Below are 20,229 nucleotides of genomic sequence, written 5' to 3'. Positions count from 1 at the left end.
CACAAGGTTAAAACTAATCCTGCTTTTAAAACTAAAGTTCTAATTGAGGCTCTGGAAAACAGCTAAAGAGCCAACCTGACAAATGACTCTAATTTATGTGACTGGAATTTCCACTTACCACTCCTCCAAAATATTTTCCTATGTAGAAGTCATCAAGGCTGTGTAGTTCCAGATAGGTGGCTCCTAGTTCTTTAGCAAGTTGGATCCCTTCCGTCGTACTGACACAGCTCCCTCTGTCTGAGGTACACAGTGGGCATGTGCAAGGTAACTCTTCTGAGAAAATGAATATGAGGAACAAAGACTTTTGAAATTAAACATGAAAAAATGTACCTAGACAACCTGGACATTAAACAGCAAATTAAGAGCTCATGCCAGAATCACAGTTCAGGGCCACTTAGTATATCCACTATTCACTAGACTCTGAATAAGAAGTGTCAGTGATAACAGCAAGGTCCCTAAAATAAACAAGATTTAAATGCAAGAAGAATGAATAGGATCTTAGAAAACAGAAGAATTTTTAAATAGGTGAATGAATATTACCAAGGCTATTATAGTAATTAGACCAATCAGCCCATAATGCCAGGCCTGCTTCCTTTTACACAACCTTGACATCCTGAATATCAATACAAAATCAACAACCTGACTGCCCATAGAAACCACGGATTGGCGCTTTTTTTTTTTTTGTAATAAACTTTAAATATATTCACTAAGTTTGAATAGATCTTATACTTTTATTTTAATAGAATCCTCAACTTGACCTCAATCTCTAAGGCTGCAAAATTGCCAGTCTTTGTAAATTTCATATGAAGTACATTCTTATTCATCCAAACATTTCAATTATTGAACTCTAAAGCATTCAACTGCAGAGATCAAATTCAGTCACTTTTTATCTTCTGCTTCAAAATTAAAAAATTAAAAACTGAAGGAATAAAAAGTAATTACTCAAAATGTGAACTGTCCCAAGAGTCATGGCTGTACCATGTACAGACCTATGGCTGGGAAGGCTGTACATCAACCCATCTCTAAGGACACACCTTCATAACGCTAAAAGTGTATGTTCAACTCCATATTCGTCAGCCAGCTTTGTTTTGTTTCATGCTACATCATCAGACATGTCATTGTTCAAAAGGCAGTCAAGTCAAAAGGGGGTAAATCCATTTCTAAAAGAGCATGTTGTTGTTGTAGGCTGGCTTCCCTGAGAAGCAGACTCTGAGATGGAGACTGGTGTGCTGGAGGTTTACGGGGGGGCGATCTTGGGAACGTCTCTTCTCAAGGGTGCAGGAAGCAGGACTGGGCAGAGGAAGAATTCGAACTGCAATGCTGTTGCAACAGAGACCTGAGCCATTCAGCAGGGGCCTCTGGAGCTTAGATGGCCCTTTAGAGTGGTTCCCCATACAAAGCTGGGCCTTTGTATCCCTACATCAGCCAGTAATTAAAGGAGGGCTGCCCTGTGGAGGGAGCAAAACCTTGGGCAAGCGGCTTCTATCAGCACAGGGATAATGCCTGGAAAGGGACTCAGCTGTTCACCATCAGCGGCCTGAAGACCAGGTAACTGAGGGAGTAAGTACAGTGGTCCTGAAAGGGCATTTAGGCTACTCCCCGCCACAGCATACACAACAAATGTCCAATGAACTGCACAGAGGTGGAGCACATGTATGTACACATGGCGTGCACGCTAAGGATATTCAGTGCACGTGCATACTATACATGTAACATGCATGTGTGCACATACACATACGACTTAGATAATTTAGCTTCACTGAAAGCATTTTGAGCTCAGAAACCATGTATTCACATTCTCATTTTGCAGAGGAGGAAGCTGAAGCTCAGAGAGGTTAACTGACTTGTCCAAGTCTCCTTGTGTGTTAGAGATGGAGAAACAATAAAACTGTTACTTGCTCTACCTGATAAAGAGCCATCAAAAGATAAGATAAAAATTTAGTTTGAGTAAAAAATTATTAATTCCAAAGATGTGGTGATTTAAAAATGAAGCTTGGTTTCTCCAAATTATACAACAAATCCTAATCTGAGTTCTTGCATTTACTTTTTCTAAGATCATTTTTGGTTCAGAACAAATAAAGTTACCAACACAATTTAGCCTATCTTGAAAAATAACACATTGGTATTTCACATTCTTTACAAAGCCTTCATAAACAGTGCCTTTGATTTTCTGAAGACAGAGGTCTTCTTATGACTACAAAGCTCTCCTTATGCTGATGGAATGGGGTGGGTAGGCAGATCATCTTATTAAACTTTATTTCTGGACAAAAATAAAGTCAGTAGTGTTTTGAGTGAAAAATTAAGAGAGCATAATGTAAAATAATGGCTAGGAAATAAACTTGGTTTCAGGGAAAATCCAGCTAGTGTCAGGTTTAACCCAGCTGAGCGGGATTTTCCATTGTGTGTAGCCACAAGCATCTTACCAACCTAGAAAGTGCCTCCTTATATCCAATCATTATATCTCCTCTATGTCACAGAAGACATTTTTTTTTGTTCACTTGCACCCAAAAGGAAAAATGCCTAGTCATTACATATTAGGTAGGAGAATCAATAAAACATTATGGATTAAATAAACCTACATTTAGCATTTCATCAGGAACAATGAGAAGACCCAATATAATCTTAAATTGTGGTGCCTTCTTCAGGACTCACTCCAATGAGCCTACCTCAGAGTCCTGGAACTTCAGAATCAGTGTTATTCTTCTAGTTAACACTGTAGTCTTTTATTTTTTTTTCTTATATATTATCTTTCAAGGTGTTATCACAAAATGTCTATTTTTTTTTAAAGCAAACACAATGTAACTCTGGAATTAAAATGAATGGCATCTCTTTCAAAGCAATGGATTTGAGAACTGATAGGGTGATTCTTACAATCTTGCCAGTGCTTGAGATTCTTAGAAATCCTTTGAGGAATTCCAGCCTTGCAATGTACTAGGCTCTGTCAGAGCTCCAAAAAGAAAAGATAGGATGCCCGCTTTCAGGAACTTAAGGCTATGAATACACCTTTGTCAAGCCTGGAGAAAAATTTCTACTTTAAAGACAGATTCAGGGCTTCCCTGGTGGCGCAGTGGTTGAGAATCCGCCTGCCAATGCAGGGGACACGGGTTCGAGCCCTGGTCTGGGAAGATCCCACATGCCGCGGAGCAACTAGGCCCATGAGCCACAACTACTGAGCCTGCGCGTCTGGAGCCTGTGCTCCGCAACAACAGAGGCCGTGATAGTGAGAGGCCCGCGCACCGCGATGAAGAGTGGCCCCCGCTCGCCGCAACTAGAGAAAGCCCTTGCACAGAAACGAAGACCCAACACGGCCAAAAATAAATAAATAAATTAAAAAAAAAAAAGGATACAACAAGAGGAAAAAAGCTTTAAAAAAAAAAAAGATAGATTCAATATTTAGTAAAAGCCAAAAATTTATTCAGAGCCAAGTATTATGAAGACACACACACAGTCAAGCTTGTCAAAACACGTATAACAAAGGAAAGAGATGAGACTGATTGTGTTTGCCGAACTTGTTCTTAAAGGAGCTGGAGAGAGGAGTTACCAGAACACCTAGCACAGTTCCACAGACTGCAAGGGATTGGAGGAGGGAGAAGCAATACGTGTCCTTGAGTTGAAGAGACAGATTTAGCTTTGTAATTACTTTGTAATCACATCTTACAAGGTAAATTAATTTCAACCTGTTAGTGAAAATAATCTTTTCACTTCTGTATATCATTCATAAAGCCATTCATTCACTCACTGAACAAATGTTTTTTGAGCACCTACCACACCTCAAATAGCAGAGATATAAAGATACACAGATAAATGAAACTCATAGTCAACTGAGCCAAGACAGATACGACTGCAGACAATTATAAGTACTGGGGCTTGCTTGGTGGTGCAGTGGTTAAGAATCCGCCTGCCAATGCAGGGGACATGGGTTCGAGCCCTGGTCCGGGAAGATCCTACAAGCCGCGGAGCAACTAAGCCCATGTGCCACAACTACTGAGCCTGTGCTCTAGAGCCCACGAGCCACAACTACTGAGCCCACGTGCCACAACTACTGAAGCCCGTGCACCTAGAGCCCGAGCTCTGCAACAAGAGAAGCCACCGCAATGTGAAGTCCGAGCACCACAACGAAGTGTAGCCCCCGCTCGCCAAAATTAGAGCCCGCGTGCAGCAACGAAGACCCAACGCAGCCCAAAAAAAAAAAAAAAAAAAAAAAAAAGTACTAAAATAAAGGTGTACAAAATCACCATAGGAACAGGGGAGAAGAAATTAACTCTACCTGGGGGAGTGTGGAAGGCTTCACAGAAGAGGGAACGATTTAAAGGGTAAGGATGAATTCGCTATGCAGATATGACAGGGGTTATGCAGAGGGCCAGTCCACTCAGAGCATGACACAGTATAGCACATGCTGAGGCCTGAAGGTGAGAAAAAAGGGAAGACATCGCTTCCACTTTCAAGAGAGCAAGCTAAGCCCACACTGCAATCTCCTCTCCCTGCCAAATCACAGAAATCATGAAATAATGAGGGGGAGGGGGAAGAGGTGGGAAGGAGAAAGGAAGGAAGGAAGCAAGGGATGGGGGAGGGAGAAAGAGAGAGGAGGAAGGGAGGTGTGCACATGCAGCAGCCCTCAAACATTAGTAGAGACTCTCATCAGCCCAGAAACTAGGAAAACCTGAGGGGCTGCAGGCAGTGCGCACAGGACGACCAAAGAGGGATGCTGAGGCTTGGAGGACAGGTGGGACCTCATGCACTGCAGCAACATGTAAGTGCTCATTGCCTCGCGAAGGGGGTCGAGGAGGAGACCAAGGGCAACTGAGTGGAGGTTAGCTGAGGACGCCAGCGGAAGTAGAGAGGCCCATGGGTCCTAGAGCAGGCCAAGCCTAAGATGAGCCTGGAACATCTGTGCCAGAAAGCAAGGAAGGACTCAAATTAATTGGAGAGAGCATGAAGAGGCTCCCCTAGGCAAATTTGGGATAACTGGAGTATCAGAAAGAATAATGAGAAGAACAGATTATAAAATACTGAATTTAAAAAACAAACCCATGAATCATAGTGACTCTTAAAGAAAGACGTGGGAGCAGAGGAAAGGGAAAGCCTTATTTACAGAAGAATGCCAAGTAATAAGTGTAGAAGGAATGATAGGAAATCACTATTTTGTAACCACAGTTATCACAACTGAAGGAATCATGCAAAATAATGGGCTTGGATTCTTTAAAAATGTCATGAAAGATACCCCACCCCCCAGAAAAAGGCTGGGTGATTGGGAACTGTTCTGAATTAAAAGAGACCAGGGAGACTTGACAACTAAATGCAATGCATAGTTCTTAATTTCATCCTGGATTAAAAAAACAAAAAACAATAAAACCAGCTTTGGAATACATTGAAAAATGTGAATATGGGTTATATTTTAAATAATAGTATAATAGGTCATAGTATATTTCTTGAGTGATGATTGCATTATGGTTAATAGGAAAATGACTCTGTTCTTAGATGAGACATGTTTAATTAATCAGGATTGAAGAAATCCCATAATGTTTACAATTTACTCTTAAATGGTTCAAACAAAAAAAAGTGTGTGTGTGCTGTGTATGTGTGTGTGTTTGTATTTGTAATTTCTGGAGGTCACTGTCCTATTTTTATCAAGTTTCTTAGATTTGAAATTTTGCAAATAAAAGTTAGAAAAAAAAAAGAAGAAAGTTTCTAAAGATTTTAAAGAATTGAGTACCATGATCTGACATATTCTAGAATGATTATTCTGAGAGGATTCATTTCAGAAAGAAGCCACGCAGGAAAAGGAGACCAGAGGCTGATTTACCAGGAAGCCTAAGTTTCAAGACCCCTCCTTGTGGGTTGTTTCCAAAGCCTTGGGAGAAACCTAGGCATTAGATTCTTTCACATGATGTATGCTTTTGTAAAATCTGCAAAATAAGATATTCTGACTATGTCTGGTTAAGACATAAGTCTCTCTCCAGTCCAGTTCACTTCACCTTGCATCAGGCAGCTCTGGAGTAGCCACGGACATTTTTAGGATCCTGCTAAGGGGAATTTAAATTTAGGTTTAGCGAGATATTATTTGTGGTTTGTAGTCACTTCCTTGTAAGTGTTTGCGAGCTGTCTTGGTACATGAATGGCCTTCAGGAATGCTTCTTCCACCCACTGTGCAGACTAATTTGGCGTCATGACACAAAGAGGCAGAGCTGAAAGACAAACACAACAAAAACCGAAGTGCCCAGCATCACAAAGATGTGGAGAATGAAGAAATACGCTGGAAGAAAAACTATCATTCTCTTCTCCCTATAGAAAATCTCAAAAAGTGGTTATCATGTGAAGAACTGCAAAGACTGTGAGCACAAAAAATATACGAAAGGTTAAAGAAGTGTCAGGTTTTTTTTGTTTTTTAAATTATTTTATTTACTTATTTATTTTTGGCTGCATTGGGTCTTTGTTGCTGCCCACGGGCTTTCTCTAGTTGTGGCAAGCGGGGGCTACTCTTCACTGCGGTGCACAGGCTTCTCTTGTTGCACGGCACGGGCTCTAGGTGCGCAGGCTTCAGTAGTTGTGGCTTGTGGGCTCAGTAGCTGTGGCTCACGGGCTCTAGAGTGCAGGCTCAGTAGTTGTGGCGCACGGGCTTAGTTGCTCCGCGGCATGTGGGATCTTCCCAGACCAGGGCTCGAATCCGTGTCCCCTGCATTGGCAGGCGGATGCTTAACCACTGTGCCACCAGGGAGGCCCAGGTTTTTAAATAATAGAAACTTTTTTTAATGTCTGTCGTATTTGACAGCTTTTTCGGAGTTGTAATTTCTTGTGCTTTCTTTTCACATTCTAAATAAATATTCATTTGTATACATATATGTATCTGTAATTTTGTAGTTTTTTTTCTTACAAAGGACCTCTAAAATTGTGTAAGTTTCAGATCCTGCAAATCTGGAACTGCCTCTTTAGACCAAAATGAAGGTCATTATGAGAGATAATTAAATGACTAGGAACTGAAATCCAGTGAAGATGATGAGAAAGCAATGAATTTTTTTTTGAATTTTTGAATTTTATTTATTTTTTATACAGCAGGCTCTTATTATTTATCTATTTTATATATATTAGTGTTTATATGTCTAGGGTTATGATCCTTGGTTTGGGTCCAAGAAAGCAATGAATTTGAGGTTAATTTAAAATATAAAGTCAAAAGAGCTTCTTAGTCAACTGGATATGGGGAATAGGAACGAAAGTTGGGTTGGATGATTCTAGTTTGGGTGAATGGATAGGTTTGGCATCATTCACCAAGACAGGGAACTCAGTAGAAAGAGGAAGATGTCTGTGGAGACATGGGTCAGAAGAGAGACTGGAGCCAGAAAAACAGTCCGGGTAATCACCAGTGTCTGTACAGGGGAAGCTAGGGCAACAGATTAGCAGGTCCATGGTCAGAGTAAACAGCAAGAAGAGGTGAAGCTAAAGGATGGGACCCTGGGCAACAACTACCGGATGTACTGATTTGGTATATGTGTGTAAGGGAGGATGAGGGCGCCAGGAAAGAAGAAAGAGAATTAGAACAAACAGGAAAGAAAGAGTAGCTTTATTAAGTGGAGGGAGAGGTGTATTTGAATAATTTCAAAGGGAGGATTGTTATTAAAATGTAAATTAAGTTTGGCAATAGGCATATAACTGGCAGCCCTGAGTGAAAACAAACCCAGTGTAATTGTGAAAGTCAAAGTCAGACTGTAGTGGACTGAAAAATGAATGGGAAGTCAAGAAGTGCACTCAGGAAGTGTGGATGACTCGTTCAAGAATCATGACCAGCAATAAAAAGAAAGTTAGGGAAGTAGAGGGGACATACGGTCAAAGAAGGGTCAGGCCAGCTTTATTCATATCTACTAATACTAAAAACATACCTACCATATGACCCAACAATCCTACTCCTAGGAAACTACCTAAGCATCACTAAAAGGAGAATACAGAAATAAATCATGGGGGACTTCCCTGGTGGCACAGTGGTTAAGAATCCGCCTGCCAATGCAGAGGACACAGGTTCGAGCCCTGGTCCGGGAAGATCCCACATGCCGCGGAGCAACTAAGCCCGTGCACCACAACTACTGAGCCTGCGCTCTAGAGCTCACGAGCCACAAACTACTGAAGCCCTCATGCCACAACTACTGAAGCCCATGCACCTAGAGCCTGTGCTCCACAACAAGAGAAGCCACCGCAATGAGAAGCCCGCGCACCGCAACCAAGAGTAGCCCCCACTCGCCACAACTAGAGAAAGCCCACACACAGCAACAAAGACCAATGCAGCCAAAAATAAAAATAAATAAATAAATTTAAAAAAAAAAAGGAAAGAAAGAAATCATGGCGTATTCATACAATGGAATAATACACAGCAATAAAAAGAATATATTACGGATAAGTTCAGCATGGATGAATCTCAAAAGTATCACGTTAACTGAAATTAGGCAGACACAAGACACTACATACTGTATAATTCCATCTGTATGAAGGTCAAGAATAGGTAAAACTAATCTATGCTGTTAGAAGTCAGAATAGCAATTATCTCTGGGGAGGGGTGTTATCAACTGGGAAGAGGCATGAGAGGCTTCTGGAGTGAGGCAAATGTTCTAGATCTTGAGATGTGTGATGGTTGCATAGCTGTATATATGTGCAAAAATGCATTAAACTGTGCTCTAAAATTACTGAAGTCTAATGTCCTTTATTTTGCTATACTTCAATAAAAATAAAAAATGAGTAAAAATGAAATTTTAAGACAGATTTACTGAGGAAATAACCACTAAGAACTATAAAATACCACCAATTCAAAGTGGATTCTGAGTTGACCCTGAGATATCTGCCAATAGTATGCACAGAAGCAACTACTGAAATTGACTGAACCAAATTAATCCATCAGCTACGGAGTCAACAATCCTCTCTCTTAGGTGGTGTTGTCAGTGTATTCAGCTCACTCATTGCTACCTACCTAAAAACACTGCTCCCAATCCCACATCCTTATGTGAACAATCTATCCTTTCCAACTGAATAGTCCCTTAGATTGTCAAAAAGAGTTTTCCAGGGCTCAGTGTCAGCCTAATACCTCTCCTATATCAAAAAGAACACAATTACTGACTTCCTTCACTTCTATAGAACAGCAGTTTAAAAGACAAACTTGTACCCATCAGAATCACAGCAGTAGTTTGTGATACTTTCCTTTGATGTCCCATTATCATATCCAATGATGAAGAGATAACAGATGGCATTTAAACCCACAGTCATTTTGCTTTCAAAAAAAACACACAAAAAAACTGTACTAATCATTTATAAGCTTAATGCTATTCAAAATTAATACGGTACCTGCACTCTCATATAAAAGAAAAATTAAATACTTACCATTTTGTCTTGTACCAACAGCAGCAATGATAACTGGAACTGAATTTAATGCTCTTTTTATCACTGGAATATAATTATCCTTCACTTCGTGAAATGAAAACTTGTCATTTACGTTGTACTTGATCACAATGATGTCAGCACCTCCAATTAGATTTCGAGAGGTGTACCAGTCACTGTCAAAAATGTCCTAAACCAAAATGTAAACAGCAATCTTTAGTCTGCTTATCTTCAAATCCATCATGAAATAAACTGTAACATATTAGTTTAACTTTTTTACTATATTTTAATTTTTGGAATTCATTTTTTAAATTTATTTTTAAAAAAGTAACTACGTGAAATTTAAAACATTTGAAGTCTATCAAGTCTTTAAATTTTTTTATTTATTCATTTAGCCTGGACAACTATGTAATAGTAAAATAGAATCTAGAGAATTCCTGAGACTCTGATGGAATAAGCAACCTCTTTCAACACCTGTACTTAAAAATAAACACTTTGTTTTAAAATTATGCCATAAACCATTAGCCAGACTCATCAAGAAAAAAAGGGAGAAGACTCAAATCAATAGAATTAGAAATGAAAAAGTAACAACTGACACTGCAGAAATACAAAGGATCATGAAAGATTACTACAAGCAGCTATATGCCAATAAAATGGACAACCTGGAAGAAATGAACAAATTCTTAGAAAAGCACAACCTTCCAAGACTGAACCAGGAAGAAACAGAAAATATAAACAGGCCAATCACAAGCACTGAAATTGAAACTGTGATTAAAAATCTTCCAACAAACAAAAGCCCAGGACCAGACGGCTTCACAGGCGAATTCTATCAAACATTTAGAGAAGAGCTAACACCTATCCTTCTCAAACTCTTCCAAAATATAGCAGAGGGAAGAACACTCCCAAACTCATTCTACGAGGCCACCATCACCCTGATACCAAAACGAGACAAAGATGTCACAAAAAAAGAAAACTACAGGGCAATATCACTGATGAACATAGGTGCAAAAGTCCTCAACAAAATACTAGCAAACGGAATCCAACAGCACATTAAAAGGATCATACACCATGATCAAGTGGGGTTTATCCCAGGAATGCAAGAATTCTTCAATATATGCAAATCAATCAATGTGATAAACCATATTAACAAATTAAAGGATAAAAACCATATGATCATCTCAATAGATGCAGAAAAAGCTTTCAACAAAATTCAACACCCATTTATGATAAAAACCCTCCAGAAAGTAGGCACAGAGGGAACTTACCTCAACATAATACAGGCCATATGTGACAAATCCACAGCCAACATCATTCTCAGAGGTGAAAAACTGAAACCATTTCCTCTAAGATCAGGAACAAGACAAGGTTGTCCACTCTCACCACTATTATTCAACATAGTTTTGGAAGTTTTAGCCACAGCAATCAGAGAAGAAAAGAAATAAAAGGAATCCATATCAGAAAAGAAGAAGTAAAGCTGTCACTGTTTGCAGATGACATGATACTATATGTAGAGAATCCCAAAGATGCTACCAGAAAACTACTAGAGCTAATCAATGAATTTTATAAAGTAGCAGGATACAAAACTAATGCACAGAAATCTCTTGCATTCCTATACACTAATGATGAAAAATCTGAAAGAGAAATTAAGGCAACACTCCCATTTACCATTGCAACAAAAAGAATAAAATACCTAGGAATAAACCTACCTAAAGAGACTAAAGACCTGTATGCAGAAAACCATACGACACTGATGAAAGAAATTAAAGATGATACAGACAGATGGAGAGACATACCATGTTCTCGGATTGGAAGAATCAACATTGTGAAAATGACTCTACTACCCAAAGCAATCTACAGATTCAATGCAATCCCTATCAAGCTACCACTGGCATTTTTCACAGAACTAGAACAAAAAATTACACAATTGTATGGAAACACAAAAGACCCCAAATAGCCAAAGCAATCTTGAGAAAGAAAAATGGAGCTGGAGGAATCAGGCTTCTGAGCTTCAGACTATACTACAAAGCTACAGTAATCAAGACAGTGTGGTACTGGCACAAAAACAGAAATATAGATCAATGGAACAGGATAGAAAGCCCAGAGATAAGCCCACGCACATATGGTCACCTTATTTTTGATAAAGGAGGCAAGAATATACAATGGAGAAAAGACAGCCTCTTCAATAAGTGGTGCTGGGAAAACTGGACAGCTACATGTAAAAGAATGAAATTAGAACACTCCCTAACATCATACACAAAAATAAACTTAAAATGGATTAAAGACCAAAATGTAAGGCCAGATACTATAAAACTCTTAGAGGAAAACATAGGCAGAACACTCTATGACATAAATCACAGCAAGATCCTTTTTGACCCACCTCCTAGAGAAATGGAAATAAAAACAAAAATAAACAAATTGGACCTAATGAAACTTACAAGCTTTTGCACAGCAAAGGAAACCATAAACAAGACCAAAAGACAACCCTCAGAATGGGAGAAAATATTTGCAAATGAAGCAACTGACAAAGGATAAAAAAAATCTCCAAAATTTACAAGCAGCTCATGCAGCTCAATATCAAAAAAACAAACAACCCAATCCAAAAATGGGAAGAAGACCTAAATAGACATTTCTCCAAAGAAGATATACAGATTGCCAACAAACACATGAAAGAATGCTCAACATCACTAATCATTAGAGAAATGCAAATCAAAAATACAGTGAGGTATCACCTCACACCAGTCAGAATGGCCATCATCAAAAACTCTACAAACAATAAATGCTGGAGAGGGTGTGGAGAAAAGGGAACCCTCTTGCACTGTTGGTGGGAATGTAAACTGATACAGCCACTATGGAGAACTGTATGGAGGTTCCTTAAAAAAGTAAAAATAGAACTACCGTATGACCCAGCAATCCCACTACTGGGCATATACCTGAGAAAACCATAATTCAAAAAGAGTCATGTATCACAATGTTCATTGCAGAGCTATTTACAACAGCCAGGACATGGAAGCAACCTAAGTGTCCATCGACAGATGAATGGATAAAGAAGATGTGGCACAGATATACAGTGGAATATTACTCAGCCATAAAAGGAAACGAAATTGAAATATCTGTAGTGAGGTGGATGGACCTAGAGTCTGTCATACAGAGTGAAGTAAGTCAGACAGAGAAAAACAAATACTGTATGCTAACACATATATATGGAATCTAAAAAAAAAAAAAAGAAGAACCTAGGGGCAGGACAGGAATAAAGACACAGACATAGAGGATGGACTTGAGGACACGGGGAGGGGGAAGGGAAAGCTGGGACGAAGTGAGAGAGTGGCATGGACTTATATATACTACCAAATGTAATATAGATAGCTAGTGGGAAGCAGCCGCATAGCACAGGGAGATCAGCTCGGTGCTTTGTGACCACCTAGAGGGGTGGGATAGGGAGGGTAGGAGGGAGACGCAAGAGGGAGGAGATATGGGGATATATGTATATGTATAGCTGATTCACTTTGTTATAAAGCAGAAACTAACACACCATTGTAAAGCAATTATACTCCAATAAAGACGTTAAAAAAAAAAAAATCCACTAGGACTAAGTACAAAAAAATCAGAATGCTAGATTTATGCACATGAAGTAAAACATAAATAAAATGCCATACACAAGAAAATAAAATAAAATTATGCCATAGCTTTATCACCTAATAGTTTCAAAAATTAACACTATTCATTAGATGCAAGAGCATCAATGTGAGTAAGGAAGCGTCAGAGGATTTTCTGTGACCCAGTTAGATAATGCAGGATTGTTCAGTGATTTAGATTGTATTGATAATACCCTGTGAATTCTGTGGAGTTCCATATATTTTATCCATATCTCAAAATTCATATATATTTTTCAACTTTATCCATTCTTTGGACAGTACTGCATATATATAGTGTGCATGTGAGGGGAACAAGGGGGGCGGAGGGGTATGCCTCCAAAAAAGATAGTGTGTCTTATAAGATGATGTTAACATGGTAAGGAACATATGTGCAATTCATGTATTTTGTTCATATCAATTAAAAATTCAGGATAAAGCTTTTCAGTTTTGAAATGTTTACTTTTGGACTACAGTTAATAATATTTATATTTAGAATTAGGGCCAAAAGTAATTTATTATGGACCCTACTCCTTAAAACTTTGCGCCTTGATATTTTAAAAATAATTTTTCAAAGTTACTGTGTGAATAGTGGTATAAGAAAAATATCGTTATGTACCTTAATACCATTGCTAAATATGCATAAGTGGCTTCCTTCTCACATTCTGGTTAACTATTAATCATTATTTGTCCTTTCATGTGGCCTTTGGTATGTATTCCTAGGATGTAATAAAGCTAGATTAAGAAAACAGACAGCTAGATATGGCTAACAAGTCCAAAAACTGTTGGGCTATGAAAGTCTGCACTTTGAAATATGAGTCCAAACCAGGGTTTGAATCAATCAGTTGTGACAGAGCTTTTATCCTGTTAGAAAATTCTGGAGAAGTGTCACAGCAATGCCCTTTTGCAGAGAGCTTCTTCTCACCAGTACACTGCCATGCCCCAGCAAAGCCTCTCCCAATTCCCTACACCCTCACAACCTGCGTATTTCCTACAAGTATATTCTGCGTAACAAGAATTGCAGAATTTTTAGATATGAATACTTTACTGAGAGTGGGATGGACAGAGCCTTTTTAGACGAAGATTTAAAAACCAAAAAAAAAAAAAAAAAGGCAAACTATGGGGATATAAACAGCAAAGGCAAAATTCTTGAACTTAGTGGAGGATGTAAGAGGAGGGAGAAGTGAATTGGGACACAGATCAAGAAAATGTGAAAGCTTCCCAGCAGAGCTCTATGCTAATTTCCAAATCCCAAACCACAAAACCCATTCAGTTCCAGCTGTATCTGTTACAGTATTCAAGCTCAAAGTATATAAGTACAACAGGGTATATAAATACAATAAAGAAAGAGGACAAAGTCAGATGAATGGGATGAACAAACTAAACTTAAGTGGGACCAATATCAAGCAGCCATTTAACTCTGTGAGAACAAATCAAAAGTAACTGCTTTCTGCATTCCAAATAGTTCAAAATTCCAGAGTTACTGGAGACGTGTAGAAAGAAAAAGGAGACATTTAAGGGAAAATGTCATGAGGAAATGGGTTTTGGCTTCATTAACTCTGTGGTACTGAGGATATAAATCTATAATTTTATTTTTAATACAAATCAGAGCTTCAAACCCTGCCCAAGAAAAGTGTGCATATATTATCTCATTGCTTTTTATGGAATATTTTTGGTAAACAGGAAAAGATCTAGAAATAAAATAATAATATAACAAAAAAGGGTGGGTTTGAGAGAGACATACTAAACAATAAGCTACATATAATTAAGTTGAAGCACATTTATTTAAAAAGTGCCAAGTATATATGGCAAAGATCCAGAGTGAGGCTGCGGAGATACAGAAGAAAACTAGGGAGAGAAGCACAACTATCTCACTCTAACTCCAAGAAAACAATGCCACATTTCTTCTCAAACTGTCTCAAAGAGAAAATGCTCCACTGGTTTCTAGAAATATGAAGGAAATCAAATTCTCCCACCCCTTGTAAATCAGTTCCAGGATTTCCTCTAGGCAGTTATGCAACACGAGGCTTGGAGCCACATTTGGGGAATGGAACTCATCTTTTGAAAAATAATCTTAATTTTTACAGCAAAACAACAACTTTATTCTACTTGGTTGTGAGGCTGCAATACAGCATCTACTAAGTACTAACACAGCTGCCTCTATGTACTTTATTTGTGTGGAGATCTTGAATGATGTGTGGGAAAACTTTACTTTTGCTTCATTTAAGCAATACACGGCTATACTAAAGTTGTGATAAACACTTTATTATTATCGTAGCTACGGCTTATTGATTACTTACTACATGCCCGTCTGGATGCTAAGAACTTTACACATGCTAACTCATTTATTCTTCAGCACAGCTCTGGGAGGCAGGGATTATTATGTTTATTTTACACACAGAGAAAATAATGCTAAGAGAGGATGAGTGACTTTACCCAGGAACACAGCCACTAACTCGCAAGGTGAGGATCTGAAATCAGATCCTTTTGATATCAAAACCTGTGCTCTATCTGCTCTGCTATGTTTAATATTCTGATTCAGTACATGTCAAATACCAGCTGATGAATACAATCAACTTTCATATCTCTGATGGGCTTTTACTTCCCACCAAGAGAAGAAAAGCACCTTATAAAGAGTAGCTCTACAAATGTATTCTACTATGTCTGAAGACCACTATAACCCAGAAAACTGTGCCTGGTTACAAACTCAATGTCTTAAAAAAGGCCAGAGTCTAACCAAACCAAAGGTGATTAGCATAATAAAACATAACAATAAACTTAAGACCAAAACAATCCAGACTGTGAAGGCTTATTTCAATCGATTTGGAAGATTTCATTTACTACAATCCATGGGATCACAAGTATTGCTTTTGCTAAACTAACAACATAAAAAGGAAAGAGTTCACTGCTCAAAGAAAAAGCAGGAAAGGTTATCCTAACATCCTAATTCAGCTTATTTTATTTTCCCTACATTTATTTACTCTATTCACTCAACATTTGTTCAACTGAGTGTAGAACCAATTAGTTTTTAGACTGTAAGATTTTTCACAATGAAATGACCAAAGTCAAAGAAGGGTTTCATATGCTTGCATGGACTCCAGCCAGTAAGTTCTCTACCAATGCTTCCTATGATCAGCATCATCACTGTCATAATTAGGAATTTAATAGCATCCCTGTTATTGAAAAAGCCCATTTTTCATTTATTTTAGCCTATCAAATTTACTTTAGCTGAAAATTTATTTGGGCAAGTGATCTTTTCTTTCAGTAATATGGAAATTTGCATAAGAAATGTTTTTATGTACATTCTATACCTTTCTTTGGAAAGGTGTATTAGTTCCCTATAGTCCCTAATTCGGTTTTCTTAAAGTGCAGTTTAAATGTAAATCTCACATAATGATATCTGTATTTTTTTAGACATTAAACTTTCTTCTGTTACAAAATATAATACTTAGCTGCAATATAACTTTTATACTAGTAAAGAATCAGAAACTTTCAAGTAAGATTACATGAAAACATTCAAAACATGATGCTATTGTGTACTGAAAACATTTATACATGTCAGAGTAGATTTCTTCTTTTATCACTCAAGAATTAGACTAGTTTATCAACTTCATTATGATTTCTTTTAATTATAGCAAATTTTAAAGCTTTTTCAAGTCCCAAAACAGTATTAGCAATATTTCTGATTTACCGGTCACTAAAAAGAAATGGCTAAATATATCAAAAATATCTGCATTATTAAAATTAAAAACACTAATTAAATTTTTTCAAAGGTGGATCGTGCTATAAAAGAATCGTTTAAAATTAATCCTCTGTCCCTGTCTTTCCCGCCCCCTTTCCAGGGGTCCTATTTCTGAGCTGCCCCAGTGAAATGTATTTTTGCTGTGTTGAGCTTTCAGAGATCTTTATTTTTAGAACACTAATATTTTATATCACCCACAGGGTAAGCATGAAAAAACATTGCTGTCTGCTGGTGAAACTTAGTGACCTCGTCCCTTGGGGTTGGGACATTCAGTCAGCTGTCTACTAAGGGACAACCCAGAGTCGTGAAGTGTACCCGTTAAGTGCTTCACATTCCCACTGGGGCTTTTTCCCTTCTAAGAGTGTTCTCTGACGAGGCTGCCCCTGCCCAGTGAAACGAAGGACCAAAGATTTTCCCCCAAATGTTTAAAAACTCTCCCCAGGTGACCCGGACGTCCACATTCCTGAAAGGGGAAAAGAGGGGAGGAGAAAAAAAAAAAGAGAGAAAGAAAGAAAAGGAAAGCTCCATCAGCCTCTGCACAGAGCAGCTGCGGGCCCTTACCCAGACGGGACAGTCGTGGACCACTAGCTTGACATTCCCAAACGCGCTGGCCTGATACTCGGTGAACACGGGACGCGCGACCGTACTGGTCGCGCTCAGCAACAAGCTGCTTTCGTCCCCTGAGACCAGCGGGCTTCTCCCCAGGTAAGTGCGGATGAGCCCCGACGGCCGATTGTCCTGGTGAAACGCGTCCCCCTCGTTCCCCAGCGCCACGATGTGAATGGACCTACACGGCAGAGACGGGGGCGAGGGGGAGAAAAGGCGCGTGGTCAGCGCGAGGCTCCCTTTCATCCCAACAGGAAGTGCGGGGGGCAGCGCGCAGCGGGGATGGGCACGAGCCCCTCGCTCAGGGGCGCACGGCACGCGCTGGGGTAGAGACAATGGCAGGACCGCGACGCGTACATACATGATCTCAAATCCAAGGGCAGGGCGGCGACTCGGAGAAAAGCGGCTCCTCACGGCTTCTAGGAGCCCGACGGCGGCGTATCCACCCGCAATCAGCTCATGCCGGGCCGCGTCCCCCCTAGCGCGCCTCCCCCGCGGCGCGGCCGACGCAGAGCGGGCCCGCGCGAGCCAGCGAGCGAGCGAGCCACGGGGGCCGGGGGCGTGCGAGTCTGGCCGTGTGCGCGCGGCCAGCCAGTCAGGAAGTGCCAGGGAACATCCCGGCCGGCCGCGCCACTCCCGCCTCCCCGGCGGCGGCCGAGCGTTGCCGGGCGCCGTAGCCCCGCTCCGCCGCGCTCCCTCGGCCGGGCAGCAGTCGCCTCCTCCGGCTGCTGCTGCTGCTGCCGCCGCTGCTCCTCCTCCTTCTGGCCCAGAGAGGGTAGGAGAAAAGCCGGGCCTCCGCCCCCTCGGCGGGCCGGGCGTGCGGGCGGGCGGGAGCAGCACGTGCCGGCCTTGGGGGTCGGGAGGACGAGGGGGCCGCGCTCCCCGCTGAGGCCCCGGAGCCCCGGCGGCGGCGGCCGGGTACAAGGGAGCGGCCCGCGCGCGGGGCGCCGCGGAATATAAATTAATAAATACGACGCCGCAGCCCGAGAGCTCCCGATCGCCAATCCGCCTGCAGCAAGTTTGTTCAACTCGACAGGCTGTAACCAGAGCCGGGGAAAGGGGAGGGTGGGTCGGTGAGGCCCCTGCTCCCTAAAGACTGGAAAAAGAAGAGGTGAGGGAAGCCAGCTTCCCTGGGAGTCCAGCTCGCTGGCCGCTCCAGCAGCCCCAATTTTTTTTTTTTTTTTTTCCCTCTTGGCCTTGACCAAAAAGTGTTTTAGCAAGTCTGCCGCTTTGTCATTTGTCAACATGTAGTACAGCTGTTTTCTAGAATCATACTTGTGAGGAAAAAAATAAAGGCAACATTCATCCTGGTGCAGAAAGGGTTCTTTGTTCACGCAGCAATTAATTCGCTAATATCGCTTCAGAAGGATTATTTACTACTTCAAGCTATATTCGGCATCTTTTACCAAAAACTGCAGGGTTTTTTGCTTTTTTTTTTTAAGTGTTGAGGTTCTTATTATGATAGTTTTAGACACCAGTTACGCGGGAGGTGTTTGTGTTTACATGCTCAATGCTAGTTTACGTGGAGATTTTTCTGTGCACATTATGGCCACGTGTTTAATAATACCTCCTCAGACCAGCTGAAAAAATAACGATCATGCTAATGCAAGGATACTTTAGATTCTTTCATGATAACGCCCTGAAGTAAAGGCTATCAATGTCCCCAAAGGGCCTCAAACTGCCTCAATGCAAATGAACACTGGAATCCACTAATTCCAAGAAGGGCCAGAGTTTACTCTGGGGCTCTGCTTCTCCATAAACATGAAAATTCTTACACGTGCTCTGTGTTGAAAGAGTTCTTGTTTATCCCTTTATTTATTTATTTATTTTGCCCTACTTGAAAATGTTGCTGTTTCTTTTCTCAACCGAGCTATTTTGAGGGTATGAAACAGGAGGTGCTGAGTAGGACAGTGAAAAGCCTAGGGTAAGAGCCCTTTGGAATGTGAACAACTTTTTATTATGGGCCCTTGGTTGCTCAACTGAAAGTAGTTTCATAGTTTCTCATGCTCAAATAGGGTATAATGGGCATTCTTTATGTTGTCACTGATTTTTTTTAAATCTAATTTCCTTTGCACTCAGTATAGTTTCTCTTTTAGTCTCTAGAACCTAAAACATCCTGAAATCTTTGAGAGTACAGGATCACCTTTTCTCTGGGGTCATCAATCCCCTCCAGTAACCACAAGTCAAAGACAAAGACACTAGAATGGGTGAATGAATAAAGAAAAATGTGGTATATACATACGATGAAATATTATTCGGCCTTAAAAGAGGGGGAAATCTTGTCATATGTTACAACATGAATGAATCTCCAGGGCAATAAACTAGTCATAGAAAGGCAAAGACTCTTATTCCACTTACATGAGGTATCTAAGGCAATCAAACTCTTAGAAAGCAGAATGCTGGTTTTAAGGGGCTGAGGGTAGAGGAAAATGGGGAGTTCTGTGAGTATAAAGTTTCCGTTTTGTAAGATGAAAAAGTTAAAAGATCTGTTGCAAACAAGGTGCATATAGTAATGTATACTTTTAAACAATGAAGATGGTAAATTTTGTGTTTATGTGTTTTACCACTATATATATATATAGAGAGAGAGAGAGAGAGAGAGTTAGAGTTAGAGTTGCTGGGAAGTGGAAGGAAGGGAGACAGTGTTCATTTTTTCCTCAGTTATTGAGTATATGAGCCAGGTCTGTGCTGGTAGGCATGGGAGATACTAAGATATATAAGACTCTGTCCTCACCCTTGAGAAGCTAAATCTATTCAATATTATTAATGGTCACTGTGTTGTGAATATTAATGCATCCAATCCTTTTGAAAACATACTTGTTCCTTAAAAATTATAATACAGGCTTATGCATTCAGTAATAGAGGTAGGCACAAAGTACATGGATAAAGTTCAGTGAACAT

General features: G+C 40.1%; 1 protein-coding gene across 1 annotated transcript in view; it reads right to left on the bottom strand.

Moving 5' to 3' along the window:
* Positions 1-18,347, bottom strand: part of RHOBTB3 (Rho related BTB domain containing 3) — a 54,865-nt gene extending 36,518 nt beyond the window's left edge. Inside the window, exons 1-4 of the mRNA XM_068535658.1 lie at positions 17,690-18,347; positions 17,284-17,509; positions 9,355-9,541; positions 119-273 (exon numbers count right to left, since the gene is read on the bottom strand). Of these exons, the coding sequence (XP_068391759.1) occupies positions 119-273; positions 9,355-9,541; positions 17,284-17,509; positions 17,690-17,691 (570 nt within the window). The 5' untranslated portion in view covers positions 17,692-18,347. The remainder of the gene's footprint in view (positions 1-118; positions 274-9,354; positions 9,542-17,283; positions 17,510-17,689) is intronic.
* Positions 18,348-20,229: the final 1,882 nt, after the last annotated feature.

This window comes from Eschrichtius robustus, chromosome 2 (assembly GCF_028021215.1).
Source record: "Eschrichtius robustus isolate mEscRob2 chromosome 2, mEscRob2.pri, whole genome shotgun sequence".
Lineage (NCBI taxonomy): Eukaryota > Metazoa > Chordata > Mammalia > Artiodactyla > Eschrichtiidae > Eschrichtius > Eschrichtius robustus.
Note: the sequence above shows the minus strand (reverse complement) of the source record. Positions and strands in the feature narration are given on the sequence as shown.